Raw genomic sequence first — 26,810 nt, 5'->3', positions numbered from 1 at the left:
TGGACAGCCTGTCCTTACAGCATCAGCATGGTGGCAGCCCAGTTTGGCGTCAGAATCTAAGCACAGACATTTTGCCAGGTCTGGGTAGCACCAGATTTCTGTAGAGGTTGAAAGAACACAGTTGAAGAAAAGTGTTCCTGCAGGGAGTAGGTTGTCCTGAGGAGGAGGCAATGTCCTGCCCCTAGGGCATGTTGGAGGGGTAGGAGCTTGGAGGCAAAGGCTCTCCAGGCTGGAGAATCACCCACATGTTGGGAGTGCAGGCTGTATTCACTTGTCCAAGTGCTGTAGGCTGGGAATAGACAGACCTGGAGTGCTTGGAAACTGTAATGTTTGGCCAGTGGATCTTCCTGGACAGCAGAGACTAGAAAACATGACACGTTTTCTCAGGGTGACTGGTGATTATCTCCTGGGTTATGGCAGAGTGAGGGCTTTCTCCCTAATCCTCTGTTTTAAGGCACTTGTAACAGTCTGAAGATTTTGCCCTCAGTGCTATTTTTTCAGGCTTAAATCTGTGCTGTACAGCAAATCTCTCTCAAGTTTGAAAACAATTCTTTTATAGCTTGAAGAGTGTCAAAGCATGAGGTTTTGCCATTAAAAGCAGGCTCTTGCCCTCTCCCTGCCTTGGTAAAGCTCTGTAGCTGCAGTAGTATTAGTGGTAGCTTTTTAGGATGGAGAGTCTCTTCCTGCAGGAGAAATACCTTTGTTTCACTAGGGATGGTTTGTCTCAGCTTGGCTTTACCAAAATACTGAAAATTTCAAGTTGCTCGGACACACATGGGTTTTATGATACCTCTCTACAAGGTAAATGCAACTGCACTGCCGTGTTGCACATCAGAGATTAAGGAAGGCCATGTAAGCCTTTCCCAGCCTTGTTAGTTGTAATGGGGCTAGATGTGAAAGCCTTGTAAATCTCATATATAGTACCATAGAGAGCAGGACACTCGTGCCCTGCTGGCCCTGTGCCACGGGGAAGGCTCTGTGGAGCACAGTCAGCAGGGATGTGTGGAGCAGAGCGCTCTGACTGCACACGGGTACTGTCACACTACAGAGGGCATTTCAGGCTTTGCTGTAGGATTCTCAGCCTTTAAATCTTGTAATTTTGGAAAATAGAAGCTGTTGTGGAATCACATGCAAAAATGTGCAAAAATGCTGTTGCATGGGGCTGAAATCAGTCGGTGCCATAAATCAGGTTGGTTGTGTAAGCTTGGGTGATTCTCCATTCTGCATTTCACAAATAGCATATTATAATACAATCCAAATTTTCTTTAGCTTAAAAGCCTCTTTGTTGCATTCTGTGCTGCTGCTTTTTATGTCCCAGGCAGAGACAGGAGAAGTCATTTATATGCAAAGTGCCCCATATATTGTATACACTAATTATATAATAAGGAGTAATAATGAAAATTTTCTAGCATGTTTAGGCCACTTAAGTATGCGGTGAAATTAATTTTACAGTTAACTGTCTTATTCCCACTTTGTACATAAAGAACTTTATCCCACCCATAGAAAATATTAAATTAACTATCTACTGATAAATGCATTCAATATTATGTATATTATGAATAAAAGAACAAAAATACATTGGATACATTTGCATTTTATTGTAAATTGGGGAAAAGTGATGAGGCTGTATTATGGAAGAGAACAATATGTGATCACATAATTAGAAAATTGCCATAATGCTAATGCTCAGCGGTGTCCAGGTGTGGTTTTATGAGCAGCCTGAACCATGAGGCTTTGAGGGTGTAACTTTGCTGTCTTTTTACCATTGTTTTTGCAGAGTATGTGTGTGTAAATTATATAATAGCAATTCCTCAGACATTGTATTCCTAAAATGTTCCTTCTAGCCATATGAGCACATAAGGAAGCTACTGCATGACAGATGACACTAATTTTTCATACAGGACAGTTCCCCTTGACGTGATGGATGCAGAGAGAGCAGCCACGCTCTCTGGAAAAACACCAGGGAGCAGTGGTAAAATGCTCCAATGTGTATGGTAATCAAGGCAGAGTGTGGTTCTTGATTAGGCTGTGAGATTAAACTGCTAAGACGAGGGATCTGAATGAAAACTCTTTTACCAAAGCCCTTTGCACTGGTATGCAGGAGTGTATTGTATAAATTAATTTCCTTAAAATGCCTTGAGCAAAATTGATCCAAAATGATTTTGGCATATGCTGAACTCACTCAGTGATGCTTTTCTTCATAAACTCCTGTGAGGAATATATTGTGAAATGTTTTATGTAAGGTAAAGATAATTTTAGACTTTACTTTAAAGAGGAGCAAAATGTAGTTTGTGAGTGTTTTGCCAGGTTTGGTCTGTGCTGGCTAAACTGAAGTTTAAGCAATTCTACCTGAAAGAAACGGTTTCTAATTTCTACAGCAATGAATGGCTGTGCCTTGCTCTGCATTTGTTCAATGCATGGGTTGTCAGAATCTGGAGGCACTGCCACCTTTATGAGATACTGTCAGCATCTGTGTGTGTGCTGTGAGTATGCTGGGAATAGGAAGGCCAAAGAAGGGGAAGAAAATTGCTTTCAAATTTTACGAAGCTGGTGTGAGTGCCAATTTTTTTTCATTTCTTTGTGGGTTATTTGTGGTCTTCCTTCTGCTGAAAAAAGTACCTCTACCTCTAAATGCTCCGACCTTTATGTTGGCCTTTTCCCTACGTGGTGATGTTTTTTTAACTCTATAATGTTGGCAAAGCACCTATCCATACAGACAGTATATACAGCCAGAAGCCTGGGAATCAGTAAATGTGAGTAGGAATGTATCTGTGGTATAAAAGGGTTTAATCTCTCTTGGCATATATAAATATGGGGAAATATAAATATGGGGAAAATAGTGCATTTGTGAATATAGTAGGATGTGTTGTGCAGCATTATTTTGGAAAAACCCAAACAAGCAAATCATGGCTGATAGAGATGGACTAACACTAGGGGCTTCTTTTGGAGTGGAGGGGTTGAGCAACTACTGGAGAAGCAGCCGTGTGTTCAAACAGCTGGCAGAAGTGGGAGCTCAGCTACTGTGGGAAGTGGAACAAGAACCATACTGGAAATCAAGAGCACGAGCACACACAGGCCTGGGTAGGCTGCCCTTACTCATGGCATGTGTGTAGTGGAGTGGGATTGTTTACCAGCAGAAGGTAGAGAGGAAGCTGTTCTTGGTCCTCTTCCATTTGTGTAACTGCACCTTGCTAGTTTGGGGTAATCATTGTTCTCACCTGCTTGGGGTTTGTGTAATTATTATTATTTATAATTCATTAAAAAATTACATTAATATATCTGGTTTTGTCTCATGCTTTTTGCAGAATACTAACACTTTGGGAATAAAAGTCATGAAATTTAACTGAAGACGGGGACAAGCGTGACCTTAACTGATAGACCTGAATATCAGAGGCTCATAAAAATGCATTGCTATGGAGACAGACTTTTATCTTACAAATTACTTTAGGAGTAAAGGAATAACTCTAAACATCGAAATCCTTTTCAAAATTCTCTATGGGTTTTGAGATAAATGTGTTTAGCACATTTAACAGAGCAGGAGATGAGCCTTCAATGTGCAAAGAAATGAAGAGATGCTGGCAGAAAGCACAAAGTTTAACATCTGAACAGACTGGCCATACTGTTTACCTTTGGATTTGGTATTAAAATGCATTGCATCAACTCTGTTCCCTGCTTACTGTCCCAGCAGGGCAGTCATGCTATTAATCAAGATGCTGGTTAAACAATTGTTCAGCAGAATTCCTTTATCTCAGGTTCATAACACTGGCTTTACATACAACGTGTATGCATTACATCATGTGAAAGCTGTATGAATCAACACTAATGTGATTCTGTTGTTGGTTTTAATTTTTGCAGATGCAGATTTACTTCTACAATCCTGATGACTTTGACAGTTTTGGAACAGCAGTTCTAGAAAACAGGGTGGTAGGAGCCATGGCTGTGTTTTTTCAAGTAAGTTAAAACAAAGGCTATATCCATAAACCAAAGTGTTCACTGAGTACTATCTAATTCATTGAATTATTTCAAGCTTAATGGATGCATCTGTTTTCTTGTTCCCACCTGTCTAAGTGAAAGATATTTCATATTGTCTATGTGTGATTTAAAATGTAAATAAGTATATTTAAAAACATAATGAAAAATTTTGCCTGGATTGTTCTGACTTTATAGCTACTCTACAGATGCAGACTGGAGAACACATTTATCATGGAACTTCCTTTGCTGCTGAAGCACATTGCTGCAGTCCCTGGAATACTAACAAACCAACACCAACTGGTTTTGTTTAGGGAAAACTTAAAATTCAAATGTAGCTTGAGAGAAAATTAATCAATACGTTTCATCAATCTTATCTGTAGCGGCTTCTTCTAAATTGTCATAGTAGCAAGTTCTTGAACAGACCAGATTTCCAAATGAGTGAATTTATGCATCCACTTGTTTGAAATGCATCCTGAGAAATGCCAATCTGGGGCTGCTGGGTGAGCTCATTTGTGGTTCCACACGCTCCAAATCTGCGGCGTGGGGCAGGGACCACCGCTGGTGATGGGAGTGTCACCTGTGGCAGTGGCATTCAGCAGTGTGAGCCCCTTGTTACCTCATAGCAGAAACAGGGTCTTACCTTTCTGACTGGAGGGTGAATTGAAGAGGAGCTGGAGCCACTCCACACCACCAGGCTGTCACAGGCAGAGAAGTAGCTAATGAAGATTTGAAATGTCTTGGGGTCTTGCTTTACAGAAGAGAGGAAAGACGGGAGGGAAGAGCAAGGGAAAATGCTGATCCTTTGTGAGGTTTCACACTAGTTTTTACTGAGGAAGGAAGTGATCTTGCTGTTATCTTTGTGAAGCCAGATAAAAAGGAATATGCAAGTACTCATATGTAAATACCTCCCTTTTTCTTATGATGTTAGAGTGACAAGCCTGACTCTGCTGCTCAAATTAAGTAAGGTTGTCTTTTTGCATGACACTGATTTTGATCAAATGCTTTGATAAGGAGAAAAGGACAGATCCTTGTATTGCATAAATTTCTGTAACTCTGCTGACATCAGGATAGTGGAAGGAGGCATGTTAAATTCATCACTGTTGGATTCTGAGCAGTTCTGTGGCATTTCATATTAGGGCAAAGTTGGTGGAGCTGTGATAATTTACAGTGGCATGGCATGATGATGATTCCCCAGACTTCTTAATCTCCATGTACTGAGGGAAGCTTTGGGCAAGCTGAATTTGGCCATACAAGACAAGCAGAGCAGCCAAAGGCTGGTTCATACCACAGTGAAGCATTGTGGGTTTGGTGTGTGTGCCGTGTCAGAAGGAGCGTGGGTTTGTGCCATGGTGTGCAGCACGTGTTGTGGCATCATCTCTCTGGAATTCACCTGCTAAATTGCCCTGATGGGCTTCATATCAGCCATGTGAAGCGCTCCCCCATGTCACATCACTCTATTCCCTAAATCTTTTTTTTTTTTATAGGATCTTAAAATTGTGGTGGGACTGTGTTTGTTATTCCCCACCTGCAAAGTGCTGCACTTACTGTAAGTCTCTCTTCGCACAATTCCAAGGGAGCCATTAAAATAACCTAAAATAGTGTGTTATGCTGTTAAAACCCCCATCTTTGCTTGTTAGAGACCTCAGGCTTTCCAAGACCCCAACTGAGTGTTGTAGTTCCCTCAGGGAAGTAGAAATCTGCACTACTCATCATTTCCAGCCCTGCTGGCCTCAGGACATGAGCTGTAAAGTCTGGATGATGGTGCAGCTGGGCTTCTCTGCTCTGGGAGCTGTGAAATCTGAGGCCATTACTGATGAACACCCTCTGATCTTTTCCAGAGAGTGGGATCAAGGTAATTCTTTGGCAAAGTGACCCAGGCATGACCTGTTTTGTGGCTGCAGGGAAATGATTTGGGGGTTTTGGCATATTTTCCTTTGCTTTTGGGTTGAAATGAGAAATCAGTGCTGTGTTGTTAAAGTCGTGAGTGTATCAGGTTTTCCTTCTGGGCAGCTTTGCTCCAAGACAGAGAACAGTTGAGAAAGATTTGTAAAACCCAGAGGCCCCAGTCTAGAAGGGCATGTGCTGAATTCTGGCACCTGTAAATAAACTTTAGGGACACCAGTGTGACAGCTGCTATTTTGGCCGTCATGCAGATTTTCCAGAACTAGTCCCATAGGGCTTGAATTGTTGTACATAGGGTTAACGTAGAGTTATTAATGGATGATGATGATCCTTTTGCAGATCCCTACTGTGTTTGACCAAGGTGCTGGTTTAGCCCCCTCAACTGATCTATCTATGACTTGTTGATCTATGACTTGGGAAAACCTTTTTCTTGAGAGATACTTGGTGTTCCCTGAGCCTTGCTCCCCAGGACTCCATGCAGATAAACTTGCCATGGCTAGTATTTCAGGCAGCTAATTTAAAGCTGTCTTTTAAAATTGATTCCTAGTAACTTTTGAATGAAATGTCCCTAAGATGTCCATGGTCACATTTTGATTGGCAGCTTATGTTGTGCAAGTACTACAGCTTTCTATTTTCCAGAGCTTTGGTCCCATCTTGAATTCATTTACCTAGAACACAGCTTTTGAAAATTGTAGCAAGAGAGGTCATACTGTTTTACAAATGCATTAGAAAACTGTATCATGCATGCTTTTCTATGTAAATATTAAATTTATGAAAACATAAATTATTGGATACATTTGCCATTAAGACTTGGATTTTTGCTAATGTGGTAATGCTGTGTTGGAATGAATGTGCCCAACACTGGCTGAGTTTATAGTCTGGCAGGTGTTTTTTGTTTGACTGATGTTCATAAATGTTCCTTTGAAAATCAGGTTCTCCAGTGAGTGAACATTATACTGAACTATATAATTATTGGTGAAACATTAAATAATTAAGTACCCTCTTTCTTCCTTTTTAAATAATTTAACTTGGACTATACAAGAATTTTCCTTATTGAATTCATTATTTCAGGGGCAATTTCCAGGAAAAGTACATTGGTTCTGAACTTGGGTAATTGAAGCACTTGGAATTTTGTTGTAATTAAAGCTGTGCTTTTCTCATTACTTTCATTTTAAGCTCTGTTGATAAATGCTATTTCTGTTTGTGTGCTGCTGGTTAGTTGATCTGACAAAAGAAGATTACAAAACGAAGAAACAATTCTTGCAGATACAAGCTGCTATAACTGCTTATCTCTGTATCTCATTGTGGATAGACAGGGGGAGGGTCTCACACAAAATAGCACTGTGGGGACTCTATAGCAGGTATTGTCAATTTGCAAATGAGGTGAGCTGGCCTGAAATCTCTAGCTGGGTTTTCTTTGTTGTTAAAAAGAACTCAGTTGTTATTTTAGCAAAAATCAAAATCCCCTGGAGACAAAGGAGGGAATGCCATGACTGATGAGACCTTGCCTTCTGACAGGTTTTTCAGGAGGACGCATTATGGCCACTCCTTTCAGCGTTGCAGTGATTTGGTGTTTCTCAGAGTGAAGCTGGTACTGGTGGGTGATGTTCAAATTGACAAGTCCATCACCTCCTGCTGCCAGCACCCTCTTGGCTGGCAGGAAAGGCTTCTGGATTTGCAGGAAGGGTAGTGATGGACCCGGCTGAGGGGCCCTGTTTTGTGGCAATCCTAACTGAGCCTCTGGCTGCACATTGGTTCCACCAGCTGCTGGAACACTTGGAGCAGGTCCCAGCCCAGCCAGGCACCTCAGGCTTGATTTAAATGATCCTAACTTGAATAGTTGGTGCTCGTGTTTCATTTCAGCCCACATAAGATTCAGCTTGGAGTTAATGATGTTCTGGCTCTGGGCCTTGGTTAATTGTCAGGCTTGAGCTAGCTTTGAAGCAAACCAGGAGTGGAAGGCAGGGCCCAGGTCTCTCATGGTTCCTGAGTCATCCGTTCATCATACATGTAATACATATTTATAAGTCACATTTAAAATGAGTAGTTACTTGGATTAAATGCATTCAGACATATTGCACAGCTCTGTTTTAACCATCTAACAATATAATTCATTGCATACTTCACTACTTGCTTTATTAAAGCCAAACTTGAAAGTGTTCAAAACAAACATATTGCTTTTGTATTTGAAATATTCATCTTTTAGTCCTGCAGTAGATTCATTATGGCAGAGAATACTTCATTCCTTGATTACTGCTGTGAAAAGGCACAATACTGATTCCCTAAGCACTCATCAAATATTCGATAGCTCTGAAATTCAGGAGGAGGTGATGGAATTCTTGTTCCTACTGGGAGGGCACATAAATCTATTTTATATTTGCAGAGAAAACCGTCAGTGATTAGTTACTGTGTCTCAGGTACTCAAACAAATCATCTCTAAAGAAATTAAGTAAAAATGAATTTTAAAATAACTTTTAGCAATGCTTTCATCATTAAAATTAGCTCCATAATGATGAGTGATGTTGATACCTCGATCACTCAAGAGCTTCAGCAGTGCAGAGCTAGATTTTTAAAGGTAATTAGGTACTTGGCAGCAAATGTGCAACTAGCAGTATTTTTTAAAGTACATGGAATAAAAATCGAGGGTTTACATGTCTTTAGCGGAGTTGCCTTCCAATGCAGACATGTCTTTGTAAGTTTGTTGAAAAAATTACTCTGTGGTCCTTTTAACTTTTAGAGCTATATGTGTATTATTTGCATATAAATGTCTTTATATTTACTAGTTACTCATGTATCCAGGGATGTGTTCTTCAGTAAAATGCATGTTTGTGGCCTTGCTGCTAGTGAGATTTTTTTTGGTAGTAGTTCTTGGTCTGCACCATCAATATGATCAATCACTCGGTTTTCACAGGGGCCTAAATGAGCTGAACACAGAATAAATTGGTGGAACACCATCAAAGCCATTGAATATTTGCCAAAAACATGCTTTTTAAATGTATGTTTCTCAAACAACATAATTCAGCTATTAATTTCCCTTGGAAGCCTTTTTGTTTCCTGTTCTTCCCTTTCATTAACTGTTTCATGTGTTTGCCACCATAACAAAACAGATTCAGTGAATAAATGATTTAAATGCAGTGATTGTTGAGAAAACCACATCCATTAGGAGACAGGGTCCCTCCCATGTCCCTATCTCAATTCCTGGAAATTCCCTGATTCTGCCTCTCCCTTATTCTAATGCTTTTTGAACGTCTGAGCAAAACTAATTTGATTTTGACAATGAGAATGGAGAGAGAGGTGTGCACTTCTCTTGAAACATTATATCCACCCACATGAAGCATAATCAGTACTCCGGTGTTTAGGCAATATCTGAAAGGTGATTTGCAAGAGTGAAAATAACACATGGCATCATTAACATGCAGAGCATCATCTAGAGTCAATGAGAGACTTTTCATTTATTTTAATAGACTTCAGATAGATGTAAAGAACTTAAAATTGAATTACGGTATTAATTCTTTTAATGGTTACATTAGAACCCATGGGGTTTTATTAATAGTAGCTCATGAATAATAAAACTGTTGTTATTGATTAGCAGTGTTATTTAGTATCAGTACAGGTGTATTTTTATTATCTTCATACCATGAAGATAAGTACATCTCCCTATTCAGTAGCTGTATGCCAATAACTCTCTATGTAAGTGAAGAGAAGCAAAACAATTTGAAATGTATTTTTCTTTATTAAGTCCAGTTTTGCATCATTTTGAAACGTTGCAGTTGTTTGAAAACAGTAGTTGCTACGAAGAAAAGCAGTACTAGGGCCTTTAAATGGTTTTTAAATAGTCTGGAGGTACAAAGTAGCTACCCTGACCCATAAAGACACTGCCAGAGCAGGTGGATGTGGCCACTGCAGCCCCAGAGCACATTTTTCAGAGAAACACCTTGTACAATGCATGCCAGGGGGTGCAGTGACATAGGAAGCATCTCCGGAGCAGAAAAGGATTCTCATTTTCCAGCAAATAAGGGGAGATAAAATTGCCAAAAGTGATTTTGCGTCATGGAGAATTTAAATACAAAATTTTGAGAGTTTCTTAAGGTCTGTTGGATTTGAGTAGAGTTCAGCGTGTCAGTGGCACAGACCAGCCTCCAGAGATGTTTTTTAGCCAAAATATGCAAGTTTGGGTGCCTATTAACAAGTGCTCATGCTGATCAACTTCCTCTGAAACCATTTTGATTGGAGGAGGGTTTGGGTAGAAGACAAAAATTCATGGAAACTGTTTCTAAAAAAATCTATTCTACCCTTTCCATTAAAGAAAACAATTTTTTTAAACTAAGCTCAAAATTCTGATTTTTATTTCAACTTATATTGAAAGTTTCTTAGGGAAATATGAATTTTTTTTGAATATTTTATGTAAAATAAGAAAGGAAAAGGAGAACAGATGGGGAATAACTCTGAGAGTAAAATATATATCTATATATCTCCAATTTTGGTGCTTATTAAATTTCCAGTGCTTAACAGTGAGACTTTCTTCTGATGCATACCTTTGCCCAGATTAGTCATGTTTTAAATGAGGTTTAATAGAAAAACTACTGTTTACAACAGATTTTTTTTTTATTTTTTTTTTAAATTAAGGTTTCTTGTAGTAATGTTCTTCATCCCTTATTTTGGTACATAAATAAGAAGACTGACTCTTGAGAGCACTAGGCAAACAGTCCCTGATGAAGTCCTGAGTTAAGTAGAGAAGCTTCAAAATGTTTTTAGTTGCGGAGGGCGATGCAGTTGGGAGACGGGCAGAGCTGCATCCCTTGCTCAAAAAGGAGGGCAGGTAAGAGGTAAGGAAGGGGCATATGCAGGTGTGAGTCCTGGGACCTTACTCTGAGCAATTTGGGGAACACAGGGAGCTGGAAGGGGTCTGTGAGCCCAGCAGTGTTCATCACTCAGTGCTGCTGGACTCAAGAAACTCACTTTGTAAGTGAGCTGAATTGCACTGAAGAAACAGTGGCCTTTTCCCCCGTGGGGTTTTTTTGTACCAGATATGCTTCAGTTCTCCAAACTTTCAATGCACTGACAGCAGCACTGGGGCACACCTTTGCTGCTGGGTTACTGTGCAGAGCCTGGGATTCCCTGATGTCACATCCCGTGTGAACAGGAGCAGAGTCTCTGTCTGTGTGCAGGGTGCCATGGGCTCGGGCTCTCGCTCACATGGCTGCGCACTTGTCATGGCTTGTCATGAGAAGGAGCTCATGTGGCTGAATCTGTGAGTGTGAAGAGCAGAGGTGTTCACACAGCAGCCTGAACATCCTGAGCAAGCCTGCTTGGAGGAATGAGGCACAAATGTGTGAGCGAAAGGGGGGCTGGGTTTGGAGGCACAGACTGACAGGGCGGCTGAAACAGATCGTTCTTGGAAGCAAACACATCGTTCCACTTCTGCTTGCCTGTGTTCTGCCAAGAGGCATTTGCAGTCTCTAGATCATGATGGCTGCAACCTGCTGTGTTGAAACTTTCTATCCACAGGCTGACTGTGCAGTGTAGAAGGGTAATTTACCTTATGTGCACTTATCTTCTTCAGTGCCCAAGCAATCGTCTTCCTTTCCCTTCTACTCCTCACTCTGTGAACTTGTTCATGGTATTTTTCACTAAGGCAAGAAGTCTGATGACCTCCAAAATGCAATACTTTCAATTAAAGCCTTTTTGTTAGGTTGAGTTTTAAAGGATATGGGCAGTACTGAAAGCAGTGCCATGCAGTTCTTTTTACAGTTCACAGCAAAATACCAGAATGCACAGAGAGTCTTTGGCTTTTATTTTGTTTTTAATCTCATACATACCTACGGAAATGAATTTCCAAAGCATCTAAAAAAATCTAATTGAAGGTAAGAATTAGATCCTTTTTTCCCCCAAATGCACTGTCAATGCTTTCTTAACTGCAAAGTCTGAGACCACAACCCACAACTTGTGCTGTCTCTGGCTTGGATGCAGCAGCAAGGAGGGGGGATAACAGTGGGGATGGGTTACCAAGTGACTTCTGCTTTTTGTCATAAATCACAGTCCTTTGGTCCAACTTATTTCATGAAAAAATCACAATTATTGATGTTAGGAAGGAACTGCAAACTTTCTTCTTGTTGAGAGGACTTGGACTCCAAAGTTCTGCAATGCTGCAAATACAGAAAATGCTCTGCACATTTTATGGGGTCTGTCCTCAATGTCTTGAGCTATCAGTCAGAACCATTAATAAGAGCTGGTTGTATGTGTTGCATGGGAATAGATCTCTGTGCTCTTCTGGTTTAATGTTCATTTGAATGTTAGAATCACTGTCTTTAAGTTTACCGCACTGTAAATGTTTTTAACCTGTAGTTTTTTTGCTTTCTGAACGATTCTTAATTGATTAATGTATTGAGATTAATCCCAGACAGGATGCCATTAACAACTTGCTCCATTAAATTACATACCAACCTGTTAGCATTAATTCTCATAACTGTCCCCTTACATTTTAGTGGGTTTATTTTAATTACTTGCCTTAAGAACTTGATCAGCATGCATTTGAGTATTCTTTTCTTCGCTTTCCTTTCTCTTACCCTTGATGTTCAGAAGTGGAATCAGTTTAGGAATATTTACTGTGTCTAATGTCAGCTTCTTAAACACAGTAATTTACTTCTCTGTGATTTAAAAATGCCCTGTTTAAAGAAAAAAACAAAACAAACCATTTTGTAGCCATGCCATAAAAAACAATTTAATTTATTGAAAATGTCTTGTGGAGTTTTCATTACTAGACTCCTGAAAATGACACTTACATGTGTAATATGTAGAAATTACAGTTGTCAGCCTATAATCTCACCCCTTCTGTGGTTCAGGAAGATTGAGACTCGGGAAGTTTACTGATTATAATCATTAGACTAAAAAACAAATGAGTTCCCTAACTACAGTAGTAGTTTGTTCATTTTGGTCTCTGTTGTGCATTGTTGATGCATCACTTGGTCACTTTGTCAAACATCACAAAGCAAACCTAGAGCTGGGGCAGCATGGAAGGACGCCCAGCCTTGCTGCAGGCTCCATCACTGCTGTAGGGAAGGGACAGCAGCCCCTCTGTGTCTCTGAGCACTGAGAGGCCATCAAATGTCTCTTGTTCATGACTTTGTGATAGCAATGATTGCATCATCCCTGTCTTTCTTACATGTCCCAAGTCCAGTCCATTTTTACTTGAGCTTTTCTTTAAGAAAGAGAGAGAGAAGCTGTAAATAAAGAATCTATTTTTTGCTAAGTTTTGGAGAGTTTTGCTAAAATTGATCTTAGTTACAGAATCACAGGAGATGTAAAGATATACATTCATCTTCTTTCCTCTGCTCTCTCCCAAACAGAACAGTTGCCTCTGGGAAGTCCCTTTTTTCTCCCAGTTTTTAGATATCCAGCCTGGATTCCAGGAAGATAGTTTTTATGCCTGTCTGCCTGCCTCATTTTGAAATTTAATTTGTTTTTTTATTTTTTTTAAACAGGCTCTTTATTCATTTAGCTCTCTGACCCATTGGTCTCTCAGAAGGTTATAATATCAAATGTGGTTTACATTCATGGGATGTAGATGGTGAAATCTAGTATTTCAGCCAGTTAACTCCAGTTCTCCAGGCCACCGTTGCCCAGTTCTGCAGGATTTTGAGTAGGATTTGTGTAACCCTTAGAAAAGTTACACCTGTTTTGCCCTCAGTGTCTTCTATGAAACTGCAGAGTCTTCCTATGTCTCTGGTTACCAGTTAGTGTTATGGCACATTTTAAGCAAAGGTGAACACAGGATCTATTCAGAAATGATTGTCTAGTTTCACTTTGTGCCATAAAAGAGAGATTGGTTGTAAAGTCTGAATATATAAAATAGATGGGTAAAATTGGGGCTTCCTTTCCCTTTAGATCTTCTGGCTCAGATGAAAAAGTTATTAAATACAAGCTGTTCTGCCTGAAGAATTATTACTGTAGTTCTCAGCTATAACAGCACCACGTTTCTCCTTGTATTGGCAAGAATAAACAATACAAGCTTCAGACAGAATTTCCTGGGTAGCATACCAAATGTTCTGGAAAACCTTCTCGGACAGCAGCTGATACATTTTTAATACAAATAAAACATAATTCTTTAGTCTCATTCCAGTTTGATCCCTAAGGTGAAAAAAGTATACAGACTATGCATAATTGATGTATTTGTTTGAAGTGTTTAGCTGGATACTCCATTCACAAAGTGTCTTTTTGTTAATAGGTTGCTGTGAGATGTAAGAATCACTTAGGGCTCTTTTTGTGCAAATAAATGGAACGTGTCATTTTTGGTACAGCCACTGAGGTGGTTGCACAGTCATCCTGACTGTGCCTTTGCGCTGCCCACACCGTTCAGCCTTAGTCAAATCACACAGCAGGTCTGCTGAAATGTCAGTATTTTCCCAGATCAGAAGTGATGGGAAAGCATGAAAGCATGCAAGGGAGAGAAGAGGATGGCTGGGAGCTTTTGGGGTCACACAGATTGGTGTCAGCTTGGCGTGTCCATGTAAGCACCACCCTGGCTGTTACCAATGATATGTGTGGTTTCTTGTGCCATTCCTAAACATTACACGTCATGCAGAAAAATATCCCTCAGTAATTTAATTACCATCTGTCCTAAATTACTATAAATCCAGTGTTAAAGGTTACTGCCAGAGGGTTGAGTTGTTGCTGGGTTTTGTCGTCTGTAGTTTCTTTGCTGCAGGATGACTGTGGGAGAGATGATTATTGAGGGCGTTCTGAGCCCGTGGTTTTCATTCCAGAGGTCAGAAAAAATGCAATGAAAGTAAATCTAATCTAGTCTGGTCCCTTCTCGATGTCTTTGTACAGATGTAGACATTTGTACATATAACTGATGGTTTAGCTAATAATGCTGATGGCAGATCACCCCCAAAATAATTCTGCAGCTGAGATGGCAGCTTGCCCAGAGCAATCCTGGTACCTGATGTTTTACCTCCTATGAATCTAAATCAGAAATCTTCAGGTTTATAGAGTGGAGTTGAGAGTGTGTCAACCTGGGAACCCTTTTACAGCATAACTTGATAGTAGCTTTCAGAGGTATCTTCTACATCTGGGATTCACTGAAAAGCACACTAATTTGACTAAGGTGATGAGTTCCAAATGAGCTCAGTGGTCCTGGTTAGAGTAATTGAAAGCTCCCTTTGTTTAAAGTTCAGGTGTGCTAGTATCAGTTTCCAGAACAAAAGCAGCACAGAAGCTGGGGTGCGCTCTTGTGCTCTGCTGGAGGTAGGTGAGAGTCAAGAATGCCAATCACCATCTTGTTCTATGCAGAAAAGTGAAATGTGTTAAATAAAGATTGCTTCAATCTGTGCAGCACCTCTGAACAGTGAGTTTTGGTGGAGCAGGATTTTTCCTATGAGCTTATGGTGTTTGCAACTGCTTCACAGCTCTGAGGAGCCAAGGAAAAGCTGTCTGGCTGACACCATCAGAACAGTGTTTAGCTGCTGATTGTAACTGTACCATTTCTGTGCATCAAAAATGCATTGAAATGTGGTCATTATCAAGTCTAAAGAGACTTTCTGCAAGAGGGTATTGGTTTTGCAACATCTCTGCTGTATCAAATGAAGCCTAACTGGAGATTTGGCAAAGTGTTCTTTATGAGTAAAGTAAAATGATGTACCACATTAGAAAGGAGCATGGTTATTAGAAAGCTCAGTCTTGCTCCTGATGAAATGGATTTTTTTCACCGTGAAATTCATCTTTACTTGCTGCAAGAATATTGCTGAAAGAGATTAACTTTGGATCTCAGTGTATTTTATAGTGTGTCTCATGTTATTTTAAGGCTGTAAATATATTAGCTGATCTATAAGTTTCACTTAAGTTACTGCTTTCTGGGTTTTGGAAGAAATAGGATCATGGTTATGCAGGAACCATGAAGATTGAATTAAATCACCCCTTTTGATATTTATTTTCCCTTGGGATCATGATATCAGATCAATATTTAAAAACAGCTTTATGGGTAAGTGTTGATTAGAAAGCAAAGCTCCATAGCCTTAACAGCTAAGCTAGCAATTTTTTGGTGCATTTTATTTGTAGTTTGTAAGGCATTATCCATATGCCTGTGTAAAAAGTAAGAAAATAATTTTATTATTTTCTTACTCCTTCCTCCCTCTTGACTGCCTTGCTACCTGGCAAACCTACTTTATCATATCTAGATCCTATAAAAATATCTAACATAATTTGAAATGCTCTTGTGTGAGACATGATTAGACTGCATCAATCACTTTTCAAAGATTTTTTTCCTCATAATTTTGTATTCTAAACTGCTAAAATCACACTCTTTTATATCTTCCTGCATTTCATGGGAGGCATGAACAGACAGATAGTTCCCCATCTTGGGTGAACCAGTCTTATTAAGTACTCTCCCAAAGTGCATGCCAGTCAAATTAAGCTTTAGGTTAACGTTTTGGAATGCTCTCCTCTTGCCAACTCATTACTAGTGATATGGCAAAGCAAACTGTTGCCTTCTGCTATTCCAGATATCTACAGAGATTTATTACATTTCAGATAATAAGCTTACCTTCCTAATAGCACACAGCCCACCCCACCTTATGGCTTGACTTGCCTCTGCTGATAACTTCAGCAGAGAATTAAAGGCCAGAAGTAAAGCTGGCTTTTAAACCTGTCTGGGTAGAGGTGTTTGGGGGTCCCTGTGTTGTGGATGGGAACATCCATCATTTTGGAGTCTGAACTCACTCATTATCTAGACTCTGCACTACCCCTCAGGCTGATACTGATCCCTCTCTGTGGACAGATGGTGGTGGGAGAGGAGGGTGATGCCTGGGCGGGTGGCACCACCTCAGTGTGCTGCAGGGCCATATGGGCACTCAGGTTTTAGAGAAACTTGGTCTGTGCATGCAGTACAGCTGGCTGCTACCACACCTGTCTAATAGAGTTGTTGAAAGACTGTCTAAATTCATGCTGAGCTGTGGAGATTATCTCTGTCAGCTGTTCTTGTGTCAGAAGCAATTTTTTAAAATGCTGCATTTGTGTCCTAAGTGCCCAGCCTATGTCTGCCTTTTAGAAAGTGCCCTCTTCTTTCCTTCATTACTGCTTGCATTGCACCTGGGACGTATAACTGGGACATATAACTGAGAAGCTAAAAATATGAGATTTTTTAATGCCTTTGTTGTCATGTCATGTATATTTGCTGCTCCCCTTAAAATCTGAGTGTAAAGAGAGCTGCAAGTGCAGGTGCATCCTACCAGTGTGCTGGGAGTACAAACCAGACTCCAGGGAACATGGGATGCTCCAGCATGAAGCTTTTGGGCTGTGGTGCTTCTCTGGAAAGCTTCTCACCCTCACAGCAGCCAGCAGTGCAGTGCTCCTGGTGTGCTTGTTCCAGCTGGGCTGGAATTCTGACTGTGTTGGGTCTCAGGCACTCTGGGCACGACTGGCTGGGCAGCCTGGCAGTGAAGATGTCCCTCGGTGCCAGCCCTCTGTGGATTGCCTTCACAGAGCTTGGCTCTTTAGCTCCCTCCATAACCATCAGGCTTTTGGCAGGGGAAAAAACTGATGCAGGTTGTGGTGTCAGTTGCAGGTGGTTGTATGAGGGTGAGACCTCATCAAGAGGCCATGCAGCCTGGCAGATCTTAAGAGGAGAGATAAGAGAGTTTTCTAGGGGGTTGACACCAAAACTGGGGCTGTGGCAATGCATGAGCCAGGAGCCCGGATGGTCCAGCTGACCTGCCACAGCATTGGGGCTCACATCATAACCACTGTCCTTGAGCTGTGGACACCCAGGAGTTACAGTGCTGGGTGTGAGAAGAAAGAAAAAAATAATAAGGAAACATAAGGAAACACCTCACATTAATGGCCAGGTTTTCTGGCAAGCAGATTCTGAGAGGAGGAGAAGAGAAGGAAGAATCTTCCTGAGAGCATTCCTATGTACATTCACCTGCAGGAAGCATCTTCATTCTTCTGGGTCAGGCTAGACTTGTTCAAAGAGCACCTTTTGTTCTAACCCTGTTTTAAGTTTTGTTTTAAATCCTGTTCAATTGTATTTTACTTCTTCTCTCATAACTTTCCCTGAGATTTTTAGATTTTGGCAATTTTGAAGTTATACCCTGTGTAGGAGGAGGGCTTCCTGACCAGAGACTGAGCTTGAAAATGCCCTCCATAGATAGGTCATGCTCCACAGGAGCACAGGAAAGCTGTAAGAAGCCCATGGAGCAGAGGCATGAAGGCTAGAGAATCCTGAGGAGTTCTGTGGCTTTAAGATTATCACCTACTCGCAGTGATTGAATAGCATTCACTTTTCCACTGCTGAAATGTAGAACATCTTGAAACAAGCACACATGTCATGTTAGTTTTTGTATTTCTTTGTATTTCAAGAGGAAGAAACTGCTGCCACAAACTGAATGTTTGCCAGGCTTTTAATGCACTTGTGTTCTAAGTGCTGTTTTTCTGCACAAAATTTGCCCATTTGTTCTAAACATGAGCCATGATACTTGTTGAAATGTTTTTTTAAGGAACCGAGTGAGTTGTTGGGTCATGCTAACCAAGAGAAAAATAAACATCTTGACATAAAATCCTCTCTGTTTTTGTCTAGTGTTACACCAGGTGAAACAGTGGGGTTGAGCTGTTCTTCTGTTGCTGCAGGAACTTGAGCAGTTTAGAAGCAGCTGAGAAAAAGAAATATGCAGGCCACATCCTGCCACTCTAAATTCAGTGGCTTGAAGAAGATTGAGATGGACTGCCTCATTTCTCTCACCTGCTTCTTGGAGTCCTACTGCTGTGACTGCCCAGGGGCAGCTCTGTGGCTGGCTCTTGGTGCACCCACACTCCATGCACACTGCCCCTGGCAGTCCTGCAGCTGGTAGCCTTGGCACCCTGTCTGCTGGCATCCAGGTTTCCCCTGGACAAGCCCACTCACCTCAGCAGCCAAAGTTACTTCTTTCTCCTGTCTCCATAAAGAGCATCTCAGGGGTGGGAGAGCAGAGGAACTTCCTTGGAGAGGCAGGAGGTGGAGAGGAGAAGGTGGGAGAGCTGAGGAAGGATGTTCAAGGGGGTATGTGGAACAGTTTGGGAGGGGAGGATGCTGTAACATTTGAGGAGACAGAAACAGCTCACTGGGTGGAAAGAGACAGTGGGGAGGATGTGGCAGGTGTGTGATGGAAGAGGGAGGCAACTTAGATATGATGGTGGAGTCAGTAGTGAGGAAATTCTGAGGATTAGTAGGTGCTTTCTGCCTTAGGTACTATGAGCACCAAACTGTGCAAGTTCATAGCATTTTGCAAAGCTGCACACACCTGCAAGAACTATATGACACTGGACATTTACAAAAAGATAAGATGGAAGAACTTGCTTGAAAGAAAATGACAAATATAAGACTATTGTAGTTGTCCTTTTGTGCTGAAAGTATTAATGAAAAGCACTGGTTTAACATTAGATTCTTGTACCACAAAGATGCCTGGAAGCCTGAGAACCCTCCCAGCCCATGGCTGCTGCATTAGAAATGGGGAATTTGGTGTAGCAAAAATTGGCTGCTGCAGTTTTGGGAGGCCAGATTACACAAACATCCTTAGAAATGTGGTAAAAGGAGCGGCAAACAAACTGTGCTGGAATTTGATTTTCAAAGCATAAGATTAAGGAGAAAAAAAAATCTGCCCTACAATAATTTGTTTTCACTGGATTTCTAATTTAATTGTGAACTGAGGTGTGGTTGTCATTAGGGAAGTGACTGTGTAACTTAATTGACATTTCTGCATCCTCTGTGTTTCTGACTCACAGATGCTGGCTTGAGTCATCTGTACTGCCTGGCTGGAGGGAGCCCAGGGCTGTGCTGGGAGAGAAAGAGACAGGACTTTTCTTGTAGAGTGAATGAAAGATGTTAGGAAGCTGAGACGATTCCTTTTCCTTATTTTAAAGGAGAGATTGATGTGACCTCTGTCACCAAAATCCTTTGTGTTGGCTAGAAAAGAGGAAAAGGCTGGAAATCTCTGCTGCATCCTAGGCAAGCTTAGCTGGAGCAATTAAATTAAACCCCTGCAAAATGCTGGAGTTCCAGATGTCCATCTGAACTGTTCCTTTTAAGCCTTTGCATTTTGCCCAGGAAATTTTCCTGTTTAGCCAACAGACTTCATTGCTTTATTTTCATTAAAAAAAAAAAAAAAGCAAAAAAAAAGCTGAAGATACTTTTTTTCTCACTTGCACAATTTTGTACCAAATTCAAGCCAGGAGCAGAAGAAAATGAGTGCTAACTTCCATTTGTGGTTTCACAGTTTTGAGTTTAGCCTCTCCAAATGTGTGAAGCTGTACATCAAGGAGTGGGTGTTGTAAGATGATCTGGCTGTAGTGCTTGTTATATTTTTTCATTACACCATTTCATTTTCCTCCCTACTTAGGTTAAAATTGTTATTTTTATCTAAAAACTGTAAATTGAGCAAATTGAGAAAACTCTTAAAAGAGACCCAACTCTTTTTTTTTTTCTGGCCCCTTTTTTTATTTTTTTTTAACTCAGAGGATGAGAACAGTTTATACCTGATGGCAGTTTTTATAAAATAGCCTCCATCCTGATAAAATGTTACCCCCTGGTGTGTCATTTTTCCAGCTGAACTGCTGGTAGGATTGAGAGATCTTGCACACTGCTGCTTAAATAAATAGACTACATGCTCTATGAAGAAATCATATTATTTTCTCAAAGGAGAACAAGTAGGCTCAGTGCACTGAAATTGCTTTAAATAAACTTGCAGCTAGTGTAGCCCTTTTTTGCGCAGCTGCAGATGGTACAGTCTATCAATCAAGCTTTCCCAGCTTTGAGAAGCTGCCACTGAAGCTGCCTCTCCTCTGTGTTGCAATTACATTTTTGTCTTTTACAGAACTTTGTATCTGAGATATTCTATTGCTCTAATCAGATTGTGCTTTTGGGCTGAACATATCTTTTGTTTTTCCTTAGATGTATGTGTATTTAGATCATTCAGTAATTTGTTAATTGAATGTGCTATTCACTTGCAGTAAATTAGCTGCATTTGTGCAAGAATGCTTTGGGGAAATTAATTAATTTAGCAATGGAATAAGTCAAAGTTTGAGCAAAAGAGTGCCTTGCAAAAAGAAAGGAAAATACATTGTTGTTTTTCAGCATGCTGCAGGTTGCAAATCTTGTGATAGTGAATGGAGGAAATGCTGTGGAGAGGGAGCTGCAGAGTTTTCCTGAGCCTGGTGCTCCAGTCAGCCACTGCCAGCAGGTTACAATGCACGATCAATGCTCCTCTCTGCTAACAAAGGAACTCAGTGTGCACAAACACAGGGCACTCTGAGCTGAGTTATTAAGAAGACTTAACTCTTCCTCGGAGTTTCATGGTCTTGCTTTTTTATTTTGAGACAGTCTCTTGTGTCAGGACGTTGCATCAACACACAGATGCTGTTCAATGTTCTTCTGTGGTAGCCAATGCTTTGCTATTTTTGTGACACTGCTATTTCAGCCAACCTGTGGTGTAAAAGTGACTGTTTATGCTCCTCGGGTTTTCAAGCATCCCTACTGGACATAATGAAAGGGGAAGTTGCTGATCTATAACCTACTTTGTCCCATCCTAGTCCCAGAATGTCTGCAACTCAGGTGCAGAGGCAGCAGGTACAAAGTGTTACAGGGGCTGAGTTAAAGGCTGTGAGGAGCAGTGGTTGCAAACAGCTTCATTGCACTCAACCAAAGATGAGTGACAGCCAGAACACCTGACCCCAAAGTCAGTTCAATAGCTTTTAAAACCATTGTGGACTTCAGAAAAAGTAAAGGAAAAAGTGCAGCTTCCTCTTTGGCACTGCTAGTTAATATACCCCGCTAGTAGATATCCTCCAATGCTGTAGTGAAATATGAAGTTCATACATCACTAGCAAGCTTTCAGTCAGAATGATGTATTATTCAAAGTGGAATTAGCTAGAAGGATCAATGCACACCCATTACTCTATTTAAAATAATCATTGGAAGACTCATTAACTTTTTTTTTTTCTCTTCTCTTGAAACAACATAGTGAATGAGACATTTAGGAACACCCCTTCCTCTAGCATATGCACCTCTATGACTTCAGAATATTTTCATTCATAGCAGGATTATTAATACCTGAAGGCCAAAACCCAAATTTAACTCAACAGAGTTTGCCTTCAAATCTCTAAACCTGAAACCAGTTGCCGTAGGCAAAGACAAAATCAGCTCTAATGCACATTTTTTTGAAAAATGAAAGGTCATGGTAGCATCTGTGTGAAATAGTGTGTGTGCCACCTTAAGGTTCAGTGTCATATCTTGCCTGTGTACCTGTTATTCTCTCTGATTTTACACATGAGTAGAGAATTGAAGTATTAAGCGGGCTGTTTCCATTTCTTGTTTTCTCTTACAAATATATTCTGCAGGATACTTACTTTGGGCAGTCCATTCATTACACAGCAAATGCCTTCTGTCTCCCTGCTCACCTCTGTCAGGCTGCAGGCTTTTGGCCAGATTTGTCCTTTTGCATCAGCTCATATGGGAGATGTGCAATTATAGCTTCTATGGGGGAGATGGAAGAAAATATCATCTGTGGAGGAGCAGAAATATATCATTCTTGGATCATTTGGTGCTTGTGAAGGTGAAAAACTTAAGAGCACCAAATCTAGCTTATCATTATGTCGGGAGCTCTGTAGGCATTTTCTTGGCTTCATAGATAGCTCAGTGTGCTATTGTGTCAACCAGTATCCCTTCTCACCCATCAGCTCTCCTGGAAAGCTCCAGATAAATATTTCCTGCTTTATTTCAAAGCAAAGCACATGTAAACTTTTCATATCTGTTCATCCGCATTCCGGGTCTGGCTGAAATCTTTCACTTCCTTTTATTCAGTAATGTTTAAGAAACTAGATATTTATCCACAATCATATTTTACAAAGTGGACTTCAAAAGGGAGAGAAGCAAGAGGTGGGACAATGGAGTTAGTGCAGAGCAGAAGGGTGTGGACCACAAAGCCAGGATCCTTTCCAAGTGCTGCAGGCTGATGCAGGTTAAAGCATCGTTGTTCAGAAGGATTAGGAGTAGGGCTGCCCAAGCTGATAGCTAGCCCTGAAATTATTTGGCCCTGAAGACATGGATTTGAAGAGTTTCAAAAGCAATATCCCTAGAGCTTTCCCTTTAGTGAGAAAAAATGTTTCTTTTGATGGTGATTATCTTGGATTCTTTAAATCCTGTTGCTCTGATGTTAAAATACGTATTGTGTGGCACAGTGTTCACATTAATGGTATTCTTCTAATTTCTGTTCTAACCAACTGAAAATCAGGTCCTTTCCCACAGAGATTGGGGACTGGCATCTGTCCAACATCACTGCGCTGATAGAAGAATAAATTGTTTAACCACGTTGATTGTCCTGAAACCCTACAGGACAATTTAATCTCTGCAACCTGGTTAATTCATAATAGTTTTCTTTTTCTTCTTAGTTGTTTGTACAGAGTGCTTGGAGCTTAGGTTTTTGGCTGCTGAGTCGTATATCTTAACTGCAGGCTGTATGGGAGCTGAAGGCACACAGTTGGGGGAATATTACCCCTGACTTTCAGTGTTGTAATTGAAAGTAGAGTTTGACACATTGGCATCTTTCTGTGTCAGCCATTGTCACTGGCTTCAGCTGCCACGGTTAAGTATGTAGTCATTCATCCTTGGCAGCCAGAGTCCTTTGCAGCATGAGAGGATGGTCTCTGGATGTTAATGCTCAGCACTCTGGGAGCAGCTGGCTATATCGAATTCAAGGCATGCAGATTTTCTTGGCCATTTTACTTAGCAGATGGGTAAGGCTTGATAGATGGAAGATTTAGTTTCCAAGTCAAGGGCCAAATGTTGCAGTGGGAGAGAAAAGTAAATTATATCACTATTCAGAGGGGAAAGGCTCAGGTACTGTATCACAAAATTGTTGCCATTCATTTTCCTCTGCCTTGCACAAAATGCATGTCATTTCACCTTTCAATATAGCCGACTGTGGCATTCTCCTTCACTTTGAGATGCTTTGCAATACTGTCTGTGAGCCCATTTAATGAGCTTGAAAGCAGTTGCTGCAAATTTATGACAGTTTAATGTCTAAATGCCAGATATTTTTTAAGGTGGAAATGAAAGAGAAATTTGTATTTTGTATCAACCCATATAGGTGAGTTTTCTTCAGTTCTTTTTTCTCCACACCCTTTTCTTCCAATATATTTTAAAAGGAAAGTGTATTCCATACTCCTGATCTGTTCAAATGATTAATATTCACCCACTTCTCACAAGGTAGCTGGTACCAGTGGTCATTAGAGAGCTTTGTGTTGCTCCCTCCAGACCTCCTTGGTTGGTGGAAGGTTAATCTGGGTTTCAGAGAGGCTGGAGCTTTGGGCAATGGGAGTGTCTGGTCCTTTGGATGGGGGTCTTAGAGTTAAGGTCTGATGTTGCTGTGTGGCCTCTCTAACTGCCTCAGTGTGTATTTGGGGGTTTCCCTGTTTTTATTTGTTGATGTTTCTAAAATAAGCATGGTGAGATCAGTACATTTGCCTGAGATCTTTTTTGCAGCTTTATAGAACTGTTTCCAGCAGAAAGACAGGTCATGGATTACTTACATGACTTTAGCATATGGCTTTAATTATACAGCATGTGGCATAAATTTTAGCACTTTACGAGTCTGCTGAGTTTTGATAAATCAGGGTCTTCAGGAGGTTCTGAGTTTGTCCTATAAAATAATCAGATGAACAGAGAGCTTTGGCTGCTGTACAATGAGTGATAGAAAATGAGAACAGGTTGGTAGTTTTTAACTCATGAGGACATGCTGAGCTCAGTACAGCTGCAGCACAGGGCTGGTACCTTGCCCAGTAAAGTCTGTTTTCACATGCTGTGGCTTGGTGGCTGAACTAGCATGGTCAGCCTGGCTGAGGTGCTCTGGTGTCCTCTGCTCACATTCCTGCTCTGCTCAGTCACTGAAATCGTCCTCTTTGGAGTTTTAATGTTATTCTAGAAAGGGGCTGAGCTCCCTGGCCTGCCCTCAAGGGTACAGCTGTAGAAGCAGCACTTCGAAGCACAGGGTCAACACATTGTGCTGCTCAGAGATGTTAACCCTGCTGTCAATGGAATTCATGGCTGATCAGCCTTGTTCACTAAACAAGGAATAATTTCCCAGTCCCTGCATCAGATGCAGTAGCTGTAAGTAAATCTAACCTGTCTAGAGTAAGATTTTCACCATGACTTCATGTGAAGAACATGTCTGGTTTATGACTGCAGAATGGGGTCGCTTGTGCCTTGCCTTTTCCCATATTGCAAATATTTGTCTTGTTCATTGCATTGACATCAAGCCATTCTTTCTGTTCAGAATGGCATGTGCACCAGGTATTGAAGTCACCCAAAGGGTACAATAAACAAGAGATTTTGCTTCTTCATGTCATGTTCATCCCATATTTACCCTATGGTGAGAGCTCTGTTAGCACAGGAAACTGCTTAATGCTATCTCTGTGTTTGTTTTTCCATTGTGCTTAGCATGACAGTTACCTATTTATTTCTGCTGAAGAGGATTACAGGCATTTTTCAATTATAAATGATGCACGCAAGCATTATTTCATCTGTTTACTGCAGACCTATAGAGTGTTAGTCAGTTTTGAGCAAAAACATCTTGTACAGAAAGCAACATTTGTAGTAGTGGTACTGCGGGTATTTTAGGGCAATTTCAGGATGCTTTTCCATCTGTCTGTTAATACTCACTCTGCAGCATTGTAGGCTTGTGTTTGTGCCTGGAATTCCTGTGGCTTAAGAAATCTGTCATTCTTGGTGTTTCTTTTGGTTAGTTCTTGAAGGAGTGGGGGGGACTCACAGGTTTTCACTCGCAGGAAAATGCTTGCCCAGCTTAAGCAGGTGTGTGTTGGGTGAAGCCAGAGTGCCAAAACCCAGTTACAGATGTGTGATCTTTCTCTAAGGTACCAGCAGAAATGTGGAATGTAAGATCAATCTGAATAATTCATTGCTGTTGTCCTTCAGGTTATGTTAATAAGATCATAAAAAAACACGTCTGGAACACATATATAACAAAGACATTAACTTTCATAACAAAGAAAATTAAAAACTGTTTGTAGGAGGATATAAGCTCAAGCTTCATGACATGGAATCATAAAGCAGGTCAGGAGGACACTTCTTATTCTGGAGATTTTTTCCCTTCTGCTTTTTTTAAAATTTTTTGTTCTTTCCTTTCTTTCTTTTAAGTATCAGCTGTTATCAGAGACAAGATTCTTGTATGGGTGAATCTCTGATCTCAACCAGTGTGGTAGCTGCAGGCCAGTTAAACCAGAGATGTGCAGCAATGAGGATGGAACTTGACATTTTGGATTTCAGAAACCTGATTTCCTGTGTGAACACAGGCAGAAAAAGGATACAAAGAAGTGGGGGAAAAAAAGAGAGAGAGAAATGAAATTCACAGTGGGTTTTTTGGGTTGTTTAAAAATTTGAAGAAGAAAAAGATGTAAGAAAACTTCTGTTCTGCAGTCTGAAACCTTCTACAAAATGAGAAACCTTTTGGTCACTTTTCTAATGGTCTTGCCAAGGTCCTGAAACAGTTGTACTGAGGTATGAGAGAACTGTGTGTGAATGTCAGGTAAGAGGGAGGAAAGCATCTGGAAGGAAAATCAAGCTATATCCCATGCAGGTCTGAACTGACATCTCTGCAAGAGGTACTTGTTTGAATATGATTTTTAAAGAAACATGAGATCCCACTCCCTGTACCCCTGGAGAAAACAAGATTACAGATGCATGGAGCATTTGCCTTGCAGCCTCCTTAGAAATCCTGTGCCTGTTGGCTTTGTGCTGTTGAAGAACACAGCACATTTGCAGAATTGCTATCAAAGAGGCTGCATGGCTGGATCTATACAGCCACAGCACCTCAGATTAAAGGGGCGCTGCCAGGGCTGAGGTTAAGGATTGATCTACTTTGACACAAAATCCCAAAAGGAAGAGTTCTAACCTTTAT

At 40.7% G+C, this 26,810-nt stretch overlaps 1 protein-coding gene across 1 annotated transcript in view; it reads left to right on the top strand.

Moving 5' to 3' along the window:
* PTPRG (protein tyrosine phosphatase receptor type G) overlaps positions 1-26,810 on the top strand; it is a 394,385-nt gene that overhangs the window by 254,197 nt on the left and 113,378 nt on the right. The window contains exon 5 of the mRNA XM_038149628.1: positions 3,856-3,951. Within this exon, the coding sequence (XP_038005556.1) occupies positions 3,856-3,951 (96 nt within the window). The remainder of the gene's footprint in view (positions 1-3,855; positions 3,952-26,810) is intronic.

The sequence above is a fragment of the Motacilla alba genome, chromosome 12, assembly GCF_015832195.1.
Source record: "Motacilla alba alba isolate MOTALB_02 chromosome 12, Motacilla_alba_V1.0_pri, whole genome shotgun sequence".
Classification (NCBI taxonomy): domain Eukaryota; kingdom Metazoa; phylum Chordata; class Aves; order Passeriformes; family Motacillidae; genus Motacilla; species Motacilla alba.
The sequence above is the reverse complement of the archived record's forward strand: the minus strand, read 5'-3'. Positions and strand labels throughout refer to the sequence as shown.